This window comes from Quercus robur, chromosome 8 (assembly GCF_932294415.1).
Source record: "Quercus robur chromosome 8, dhQueRobu3.1, whole genome shotgun sequence".
In the NCBI taxonomy this organism is placed as follows: domain Eukaryota; kingdom Viridiplantae; phylum Streptophyta; class Magnoliopsida; order Fagales; family Fagaceae; genus Quercus; species Quercus robur.
In genome coordinates this window covers 66,658,721-66,670,836 of record NC_065541.1, presented here as the reverse complement: position 1 = coordinate 66,670,836, position 12,116 = coordinate 66,658,721, and the positions used below count along the sequence as shown (strand labels likewise).

Here is a 12,116-nt window from a genome sequence, read left to right as displayed (position 1 = left end):
TGAGAGACCGAGTTAGAGAGAGAGAAATCTGAGGGTTTTTATTTATTTATTTAATTTACACCAAACTTGTAGCTGTGTTTAAAGAAACGCAACTATAGGCATGCTTGAAGTCGCGTTTCAAAGAAACGCAGTTGTAGGCAGGCTATAATTGCGTTTTCAAAAAACGGCTATAGCCCTTTTTAAAAAAAAAATATATTTTGTTCAACCTATAGCCGCAATTAAAACACGCAACTATAGGCAACACTATAGCCGCGTTTTTGTAAAACGTGGCTTTAAGGGTCTGTTTGGATACCGCTTATTCCTAAAAATTGAAAATTGAAAACACTGTAACAAAATAATTTTTAAATGTGTGAATAGTGTCGTGAGACCCAGTTTTAAAGAAAAATTTGCTAAAATTCGTACTTGCGGGTCCTGTGAACAATGCACGAGACCTACAGAAAAAATGCAGACGTGCATTTTTTTCCTTTTCATCGCAATCCAAACCCAACCTAAGTGTACCTATGGTTGTGTTTTCTAAACACGACTGTAGAACTTCTTTAAAAAATATTTTAAAAAAAAAAAAGTTGGACCTATAGCCGCGTTTTTCAAACACAGCTATAGGCCCTACCCAATAAAACGCCGCTGCAAATACTAAAAATGCGGCTACAGAACTCTTTTATAGCTGTGTTTTATAAAACACAGCTATAGGGTATCTATAGCCACGTTTATAAAAACACGGCTAAAAAAAACACCCCTATAGCTAGCATTTTTAGTAGTGTCATCAAGTTCTCCATTGTGGGCCAGTGAGGAAAAACACAAAAACTAAAGCAAGGAGGGAGATAATGCACTTATCTTTTAACATCGTTTGTTGAGTTGTCTTTATTGGACATGTGGCTTAAATTTAAAGAGGGAAACTCTTTAAATCTATCCACACCCCGTCACCTCTTCGAAACAAGGAAAACTTGTGCGGGGTAGGATAGGTCAAGTGGCATGGCAAATTTTGCCATCATAGGCTCATGTGAAACAATATTATTAAGCCAATAAATGAATGTGAATTACTACTTATGGATAATTTTTATATTCTCATTAATAGATAATTTGATTTCTTTTGTTAAATGTGAAAGTTAAACAACAATCCCAAGTGGATTATGGAACTATAGAAGTGGCTCTTGCATTTAGGTTTCGGACATTTTAGAAATGGCTGTGTGCCTGTGTCATAATCATATTCAACTTTGATCAAGACCTTTTCTACAATCATGGTCTAATAAATATTGTTGTATATATAGGTATATACATGGATAGTTTGTAATAATGATGTTTGAGTTTGGAAAATATTGTTTCATAAAGTGAAAATTCAAGTTCTGGGATTTTCTAAGTGAAAATTCGAAATACAGCATTTTCAATCGGTCGAAACTTTGGCTCGATCAATCGAAATGGTAAGAAAATAATCTTGGAGCCTCTGGATGAATCGATTGCTATTCGATCCCTGTTCGATCGATCGAAAAGATCACTCGATCGATCGAGAGGAACTTTCGACCGATCGAAAGTCTTTAAACAGGATTTTTTGCAAAATTTTTAGGTGACTGTTCAGAAAGGTTGAAGAGGTTTCAAGCCTTATTAATGGTTTTGTGAAACATTTTAACTCTCCATACGTACCTTTTGATGAAATATAACCCTATGGGTATAAATAGAGGCTTATATTCACTTAAAAAATAGTAAGTTAGAAAGAAATACAAGAAATCCTATGGTCATTCTCCAGAATTGCTATTTGTAGAACCCAACATTTTGATTGTATCCTAGGGACAAATTTGCAATAACCCTTTAGTAACAATAGTGTGGGGGGCAAATGTTGTTTAAGGAAAATAATATTGTGTCTCCAAGTTATCTATTTTCTGTTTGCCTTTGTCTTAACTTTGAGCTTCCATTATTACTTTATGTAATATCCCAACAAATATGTATTTATGATATGATCCAAAACGGTGGGATAAGAATCACATCTAGTATAGTAATTCAAGGTCCCTAGCTCTTTTGGACGTTGTTCATCATTGGCAATATCCGCTGCCTCTTGGCCTTAGCTAATTATTTCTATTTCCACAAGGTCAGAATTCAAATTGTTAACAAATAGTTTTTTTGGCGTTAATGGGTTCAAGAAAAGTTAGATATTCTTGAGCAAATGGAAGAAGCCACAAGAAAACAAATCCTTCATTTGTTTTTTGGTTTTTTAAAATTGAAAATTAGAAGCAGTACATAACTCTTGAGAGTAAAAAGCATTATTAGTACCCCTTGTTTCTCACAAAACCATATAAGTCATTATTGTACTATGCCCCTCTTGAAGAAAGATATGGAGAACCCAAATGGTGTTGGCATTTTGGTAGCTGATTGCAGAGAAGGGATGAAGAAGATTCATTTGGTGCGTATTCAACACTGGTACAGAGAGGCAAACAAGTGTGCCAATGCGCTGGCACGCAGGGGAGCTTCTCTAGCACATGATTTTACCATTTTCCTGGATCCCCCATTTGATGTAGCTTTTCTTCTTAATTTAGATTTTGCTGGAACTGTTTATTTTCATGATGTAGCCTCTGTTGTGGAAGGCAGTTAGTTTTCTTTGTTAATGTATTATCCTTTTCACCAAAAAGAAAAAAGGAAAAAAAGAGGGCGATCTTATTGTTCAATGAAACAAGTTGGACTCCCTAAAATGGCTCTTCATGCACCTTTTTGGTTGACATGAATTGACATTTGTTTCTCCTTTTGCCTCTTTCTTTATTTATTTATTTATTTTTATAAGAAGCATGAAATATTCATTCAACTTGAAAAGAGTTACAACAGAGAAAGCATACAAACACTGGGAGAAAATCACAAACAATTACACACCACTCTCCTCAATGAACCCGAGAGCCCAGCAATATTTCTGAGTCTGCATATTAACATTTTGGGGTCTCTTTTCTTGGGCTCTAGGGGTGGGCTCATTAAAAGGAGAGATATTACTTGTGGTTTTCGGGCTGGGAAGTCCTTGGGCTAAAGAAGAAAACATTTGAAAGCCTAAAACTGATTTTTTGGCCTCAGATGACCATTGGGAAACACGAGAGTGCTCAACAGAGGAGGGTGCTGGGCTCAAGGAGCAAACCACTACCAGCACAGTTGAACAACTGCCTTTCTCCGTACCCAGGCTCACCAGACTAACAGCCACCGAAATCTGAAAATCAGTATCTTCCTCTTTTCTTTCTTCCTCCGACCCACCTCGACAAGCAGCACAATGTTTCTCAAAAACCCCCTTCCTCCAATCGGACAAATCTTGAGACCCAGACTGAAGAAACCCACCAAAACCCAAAACACCACAAATAAAGCAAAAGGAAGGAAGCCACTCCATTTGAAAACTAGATCTGAAATAAAACTGGAAGATCTTTATTCTTCTATCTACATACCTTAGATCCAAACCCATCTTCCAGGCAGATCTTGGAGTGGACTTGAAAGCTCGCACGTGCTCCTCTAGGATGTCCGATCTCATGGCTGAAGTGGAGCCTTCATCATCCTTAAACGTGGTGAGATGAAAATGCAGAAGTCCTCCAGTGGTAGCTTGATCCATGTTGCTGAGGGGACCTTGAAGGCTACAGAGACTTAGAAAATACCCGAATAGGGAGAGGGAGAGAGGGCTTTTACCAAGGCAAGAGAAACAAAAACTCCTACTAAGGGAGAGAAAAAACTCTCTCTCCCTCAGCAGGAGAGAGAAAGTTAGCTTAAGGACCTTCTTTCTTTCTTTATTTTTAATTATTACAAAACAAGTTGTTTAAATCTAGCTCAGATTAATTAGCACTTTAGCATAATACTCCATCTTTCTAAATAGTGCCTAAATAGTAAATATTAAATAATACTGCTCAATATATTATATAACTTTAGCAAGATTCTCTAATACTCCTAACGTTTTTCTTTTTTTTTTGCTAAACTAATACTCCTAACTTTAGTATAAGAAAGGAACGCAACTTTAGTGATCGAGTAAAAGTGGTACTTTACTATTCATAATCTATGAAATTGTGACAACCATTGTGCTGGTAGAAAAATGGTTACATATATTGGTCAAAATGTAATATGAATGAATAAAATGTCTTTCTTTATTTAAAAAACTTACAGCTCTGTTATGTCGGTTATCTTCACATTTAACCATAAAATCCAACGGCTAAAAAGAATTCGTCGGCAGTTTTTTTTTTCCTTGTTTACAATAATACAATGTAGCTCCTTGATCATGCTGATACACGTGCACATCTGCAGATCCCATACTTTTGTTAAAGAGAGAGTCTATGACACAAATTTTGTGCCACTAATTAAGAGCATCATAATCTATGACACAGATTTTGTGCCCGAAGACTGTTCTATTACCTTAGAAAACTCGCAAGAATATAAAATTGCATCAAAGTAAACAGTACTCAACTTGTAATGCTAGAAAACTGAAATAAGTTAAAGGTTCTTTTTTATCCGATGAATATTGAACAAACTACTATTACGTTGTCCCTCCTAATTTGTTTGCCCGGCCCGAACGTTTAGATTTTTGAGGAGATATCATTACTATTTTCTAAAATCTATGACACATTGTTTTCTGACATTGTTCTATTATTATTGGCTAACTCAATAAAAGTAGATCCATCATCAAAAGTAGACAACTACTTTAATAAAAAGGAATAGAAGAAATGAGCGTTTTTCTGATGAAAATCCACTATACCACGGGCAATAGTACCTGGTAAAAGTGAACTCTTAATATTGACCGAGATTTGTACATCTTCAGCTCCTAGAGTTTCTCCTAAATACAAATCCAACGGCTCACAGTATTAGACAAGTCACACAGGTTAGCAAAGCAAGAAGCAATATAAAACAAAACCGGATGTGAAAGCCTCTAGTTTAAGCTCCAAGACCAAGAGTGGTTCAGTGAAAAGAGAGAACAAAGTAAAACAATGGGCCACACTAAACACGAAAGCACATTTTTCAACATAGACCACTTATAAATACCTACCTTCCTATGCATTAAGCCAATCACCTCCACCCCACTGATTCATTCACTAGTACACTACTGAATATACTTTGTAAAACAAGAAAATGGAAGCAATTCAAACCTGGGTCTCCAAGAACAAGCTCACCTCCATTGGTCAGTATAGTAAACCTCTTTTCTCAATTAACATGATCCCTTCTTCTTCTTCTTCTTCTTCTTCTTCTTTTTTCTTAAATCTATGTAGTAAAAATACTAATACCCCAAACATTAATCTTGTTGAATATGTAAGTTCTATGTATAATATAATTTGTGATAATTGAAACATCAGAATAATTGTGTGAATTATCAATATCCTCATCATTATGAAATGGTTACTATAGGGGCATTGTGGGCATCAGGAATTGGAGCATCACTAGCTTATAATTCACGTACAAGATCTCCCCTCAAGCCAAGCCTAAAGCTTATTCATGCCAGGTACGTACATAGGCCTCATATATTGTCTCAAACTGTTTTTTAAGTTCTAAGAAGTGTGTGTTTGCGTGAGTAAGATACTAATAAAAATTGTGTGCCTTCTTTGTTGCTAGGATGCACGCACAAGCTTTAACACTGGCGGTGCTCTCTGGTGCCGCAGTCTATCACTACTACGAGAAGAGTACCATGGAGCATGGAGAGAGTACTCATGATTCTCCAAAGTGAAAGTTGTATTGTATCTGATCTGTGGATCTAAAGGGTTCCCTTTCCCTTTCAAATTTATTTATATTCTGGAATTTTATGTAGAAGGGAGATGTTTCCTATTCCGAGTTCCATTTTTAAGTGGATCATGATGTTCTATTGTAATTATTAATCCTGGAAACCTACCTTAATATCAATCATATTTGGCTTTATGTTCATATAAAAAAGGTGTATTTCCTTTTGGTCCTTAGCAAAATTTGAATACAATACCAATATATCTATCAATAATCATGTAAGGGAAATGAAGAGACCACATTTTATTTCTTATATCTAACTGTGTATATGACGTCATTGATTTGTAATATTCAATCTAAAACATGAAATTGAGAGTAAAAAAAAAAACCCATTATGTTGCTACGCATGTACAAAGCAACATGTACGGATCAATTACTTGATTCTAATGTTAGTACTTAATGAAGGGCATATTAATGTTTAATTGATCCTAATGTTAGTACTCAATTAAGAGCATATTAATGTTTTTGTTCTTTGATATCGAAATTTGTTTGAGATTCTGAAGCATAAGAGGGAGATGAGCAAGAAGGCATATTGGCTGAATGTTTGAAATGTGATATCCCATTAGTTAGGTGTTGAAATTAAAATGAAACATAGAATATATTCTAGAGAAAGTAGAAGTGAGAACATAGAAAGTTGTATAAAACCATTGATGACTAAATTTTTTGGTATAAAAACATTGATGACTACATCGATCTAACAAAATAGCATCATATTATCAATTATTTCTTACAATGAACCTTCTATAAGAATTAGGATTTGTTCTACGTGGGTTTTAGACTAAACTAGGTCTCTTGGGCCATTGTACATAATACACCATTATCCATATTCTTTTAACATTAGGTGCCAACTATATTGCTCGCATTGTTGGGCGCCTTAGTAGGCCTGCTTGAGCTCTCCTCCTATAACCGGTCTTCCTAATCGATAGTCGGCTGTCATTCTAACCGATCAGGCTTGTTTGATCCGCAAAAAGTGTTCTTTGCCTTCAGTGTAGGGAACAAGTCTGAGCAATCGACCTGACACATGGTTTAGGTGCGAGTTGAATCAATGGGCTTAAGGGTCCAAACAAATCTGAATGGTGGGCCTAGGAACTTATTCCCTGACAAAAATATATACAATTTTCATGGAAGACTAATTAAACGGGTCCTTAAACTATTCAATAATCTTAGAAGTTGATTTTGTGTATAATTAATTTATATATATAATATTAATTTTTAGTTAATTTGAGTGCATAACTATGGGAAAAAAAGAAAAAGAAATTATAAATTATTACAAAAAAATACGTCACAGGTACCTTCTATGGACCCTAGGGTCAATAACCTCTTCAATATGGTTACTAAACCATGGATTCTCTCTTTTCCACCTTAATTTTCCTCCTAATTCCAGCTGATTAACCATCCTAAAAGATGTATTAGTATTTTAGTCCTCTTTGGCCTTGTATAAGGGAAAAGTTCACTCCCTTGTCCTTACCTTTTAACTGACTCATTCTATTGTTATCTTTTTCTCTAGCTGCTAATCTATTTCTTTTCAACTAGTGAAGTGTCTCTGTTCATCATAGGCAAGGTGGTCTAGTAGGACTTATATACATGTTGTACACAAATGCCTCACAATCTAACTCGAAGACATCATAATTAATTAATAGGCCCAATCATCATATAAGTAACAGGCCACAAGTATGAAATATTGACCAGGCTGGCCTGTACAAAGTACAAACTAATGTCTATTTGTGAAGCTCTTCTTATCTATTAGAGATATTGGTGTTGAGAAAGTGATTAGTAGGACGTGCCTGCCTTGCACATATTTGCTGTTGTTAGGTTGGAAAGTCCCTTTCTTCTTCCTAACTTTTTGATTCCCTCCACTTATGAACCCATTGTTTATTTGGTTTCTCTAAAACACACTCAAAAAGACATGGCCGCCAACTTCCCATTTTTCTTTGGTTGACCATTATGCCCTCTACCTTATCTTAGTACCCTTTTGTTTCAATAATTATTAAACCAAAATTATAGGCCTTAATTAGATAGATTATCAAAAGGTTAAATGAAGAATATCACTGAATTTGCTTTTACAATTTGAAGGTTTTTTTTCTTTAATATTCTATAATTATATCACCAATAATACACATAATATTCTTCCCTGTAATAATTTGGCGCATGTAGAACAGGAGGAAAACTGCATATACTCGAAGAAATATTCAGATACTTGAAGAGGTTTGGATACTCTTATTTATATTAAAAAATATATATTTGTTAAAATGATTTAACAATAATGCACCATAATAATTTAAGCTTTTGAGATAATTGATAATTTATCTATAGATACCCTCTTCAAACAAAGTGAACATACATCCCTTTAAACACTAGTTTGGACATTTCACCGAATTAAAATTATGTACTCCTAAGTCCCAACACAAGGCAATTATGCTTTGTTCCTTTTTCAATTTTTTTAATTAACACAAGGTATAGAATAAGGTCCAACAACCGCCGTATAAACAATTACTTAGAAAGTTAGGATGGCCGAAGGCCACCCTTTTATATTGAGTTCAAAAGACGAAACAGCTTCTACTTTTCATTCTTCATTTCTTCCTCTTCTTCCTTGTTGTGGTTCATCAAACTTTGCCACACACAGGGAAGCCTAGAAAAAAAGGGCTGATGGACTGTTCAATTTGCACATCAATGCCAGTTATATTAAGGCCTCCAAGGAATACAATATGTGGGGCTTGCTATGAGGGAGCTAGGAGCATAATCAACCTGATAAACAAGCTTGAAAGTGAAAAGGCAAGGAATGGTCCACCAAATTCGTGTAAGGCAAGCTCTAAATTCATGTTTCTTATTGTTGCTTGAATTATTAGTTGGTGCATTTGATTATTTTCATGATTAGTTCCCTTAATTAGTCATAATTTACGTATCTTTTAAGTATATAAAGCCATATGATATATCGATTAATTTGATGAAATCTTGATGGCACTTTAGTCGTCTTGCCATTCTAGTAGTTTGATCGAGTATGGTTGGATCAAATGGTGAAAATATTCCTGCAAACAGGCTATTCATTCATAGGAGATGGTATTTAAAAAAAAAAAAAAAAAAAAATCGTTTGAGGATTTTTGTTTGAACAGAATTTATTTTTTAACAATGGTTCCTAAAATCTGGGTCAAGCTCTATTTTAATTTATAAAATTTGAAAAGTTTATGTGTAGTATTTTTTTTTTTTTAAAAAAAAAAACTTGTAAATGTATCAATTAAGTCATTTTGTAGCTTTGTTGTTATAATTCTTAGTTATACGTGGTGGAATTTGACACACTATCACTATAATGGCAAAATTATAAAATGACTAATTTGCTATATTTATTTATATATTAATTTTTCAAGAGTTTTGTAATTTAATTGGAACTTTTACCTCTTAATATTTCTAATAAAGACATTCATGGTTAAAATCTTCCTCTCAAAGCTGGTAGTATTTTTTGAAATTTATAAATAAAAAAAAAAGGACTAAAAAAATTTAGAAAGAGAAAAGAAGTAAATATTGTGCACGGTGGGCTTAATATGGTTTCATATAGTTTCTTGGTGCGGAATTAGCCCATTGGATGTTTGGAGCAAAAGAAGGAAATATTGTCTTTTGGAATTAGCTCATTCTAGCCCAGCTAGTCCCCATTCAATGGGACTAAGTACACTTTTCTATAATGGGCTGATTACATTTATTGAGGCCTGAATCCAGCCTAACCTTATTAGGAGTTTTTCCTTTTTAATTTTTCCATTTTCTCAGGTACAAACCTTACGTATGTGAAGTATTTTAATTTTTAAGCCACCAAGAGGATTTTTTTTTTTTATATGGCCACAAAGAGGAATTTATTTATGTATTTTAGCAAAAATCAAATTAGAGGGAAAAAAAAAATTCCAAATATCATTTTGGAAAAAATAAAATGACACTACTTGCTTAGACTTGAAAAATCTTATGTGAAATTAGATGTTAATTAAACATGTTAATCTCAGGTAATGAAGTTATATTGTTTCATTACATCAAGAAAAAAAAAAGTTACAGTGCTAAAAAAACCGTACTAATGATTAGTATTTAATATTTATATTGATAATTTGATATGTTCTTCATGTTACCCCCCTGCAGACACTCCTAGATGTTTCAAGATGGGTATGTGATATGAAGGATATGGAAAATGTACAGAAAGAGGAGGTAAGCTTTCTTAAGGGGGGTTTCTTTACTGCGCTTAAAGATCAAATGCACACTGATATGGAACTCAAGCCAGGCAATAATGGGCCTTCCATACCTGCACATAGGGCCTTACTGGTTAGTCTCTCTTTGTCTCTCCTTGTCTTTTATATATAATTGTGTAGATAAAGTGGGTCCTCTAATAATTCATAATCTCTATAGAAAAATCTGTAGCCAGAAGTAGTCTGATTAACTCACTTGTTTTTAAGGTTTTGTTGCAAATTAATATTCTTCAATAATGATTGTATTTTCTACCTTAATTATAAACTATTAGATGTTAAGTATATAAAAAATAATCTTACAAACTAATGTGTAGCAAATCACAAAAAAAGATTTTAGTCATTTATTTAGGATTTAGTTCAAGTAGCACTGATCACATTTATTATTACATTCGTTTATAAGTTTTTTATAATAAAACTAATAGTACCTTTAGTATTTATTTACTGGAATAGTAATGAAATCATATTAATGTAATGTATTATGTTACAGGCAACAAGATCACAAATATTTAAGAATATGCTAGATTCAGATGTATGTAAAGCGCCACCAAAGGACAATATAATTACATTGTCTGAGTTGGACCATGAAGAGCTGGAGTCTCTTCTGCAATTCCTCTACACTGGGAGCTTGCCTGAAGAGAAAATGGAGAAGCATGTCTACTCACTATCACTAGCAGCCGATAAGTACGAAATCCCATACTTACAGAAGTTATGTGAGCGACACATGCTAAGGTCTTTGAAGTCATCCAATGCTCTTAGTGTACTAGAGATCTCAGATGTTTGTTCCTACCTATCTTTGAAAGAGACAGCTTTAAAATTCATTGTCAAAAACATTGAGGATATAGCCTTCTCAGATAGATATGATGAATTTGCACTCAAGAATCCACATCTTTGTGTTCAGATTACAAGGGCATCGTTGATGGAAGCCAGGAAAAATTGAGTTCATTGTAAGGGCATAATGTGCATACTTTTTTCCAGGCAAAAATAGCTAGGTTATGCATGGAGCTGTTGAAATTTCTTTATAAAATCAACTTACATATTGAACAAGTAGTCAAGCACCATAAGGGATTCTTTGTAGATGAGATTTATATAAACTATTAGTAAATTTGTATTGGTTTTTTATATGCCTCTGACATGAAAATCACTAATGTCTCCGAAAACAACACATCATTTACTTGTTTAATACACCATTTGATATCAACTAATTAATTTTATATATGCCCTAGCTATGGCTATTATAATGGTTACCTAAAACAATAAATTCTTCTAAGGATCTTCTCATGGAAGATATACTATCTTTTAATCCATTGTGGTATTATTCTAAGTTTCTTGGAATTGCTTTCCCCGCCATATGGTCATAACCAAAGTCCCTGTTTTATCACTATTGAAATCAAAAGGTAACTTTATTTGAAATTTAAGGTCAAACTTAAATTTTGAGCTTGCTTGGTCTTTTACTTCAAACTCTCTATTTCTATCTCCGTGTGCATTGTATTTTAACCGGTTATTTTTCTTTTATATATTGAGAAATTATCAAACGGTGTATAATTTATCGTTTTTTTAATTGTGAACATGGTTGAAAGTTAGATGGACATTTTTTCCTATGTGGCAGTACTGTCTTAATTGCAGAAAAAATGCTTCTGTTTTTATATATATAATATTAGATATATTTTTTATTAATGAGATAAAAGATCAAAGTTTCTTTTTTGGTCAAGATTGAAACATCGTAGATGAAATTATATTATATCAATATGATAATTGATAATTTGCATGCTATGCACGTCAAATACTCATGCCTTATGTTACATGTTTTTATTTACCATATCCATAGCAGTTTATAGATCATACTTGTATAAAAATTTTGTTCCTGAAATATTTTTTCAATATCAAAAGTTCCTTTGTTCTTATTACCAACACGTACATAAGATACGAGCGAGCTATAAGCTCATAACAAATTCCTATGGCCGTGATGATTAGTTATGAGTTATGACATGTTGAATATAGTCCTCACTTGAGTAGTTAATGATCACAATTTATTGACCTATAGGATACTTATCCGGACCTTAATTATCTCAGTACGTAAATTCCTTGTTTGTTTTTCCCTCTATCTTCTCAATTATTTCAAACTATTAGCCATAGATTCAAAATTATGTAGTGATGAAAAATTTACGTACTGATCAGACTTTTTACTTTTGGTCTGACCAG

General features: G+C 33.6%; 1 protein-coding gene across 2 annotated transcripts; it reads left to right on the top strand.

Moving 5' to 3' along the window:
* Window positions 1-8,208: 8,208 nt before the first annotated feature.
* LOC126697814 (BTB/POZ domain-containing protein At3g56230) lies at window positions 8,209-11,038 on the top strand. Of its 2 annotated transcripts, none has more exons than XM_050394921.1 (3): window positions 8,209-8,502; window positions 9,814-9,993; window positions 10,405-11,038. In XM_050394921.1, the coding sequence occupies exons 1-3, from the start codon at window positions 8,347-8,349 to the stop codon at window positions 10,852-10,854; spliced, it is 786 nt and encodes a 261-aa protein (XP_050250878.1). In that variant the 5' UTR covers window positions 8,209-8,346; the 3' UTR covers window positions 10,855-11,038. The 2 variants fall into 2 exon arrangements, with proteins under 2 accessions (XP_050250878.1, XP_050250879.1); XM_050394922.1 differs by having other exon boundaries at window positions 8,340-8,497.
* Window positions 11,039-12,116: the final 1,078 nt, after the last annotated feature.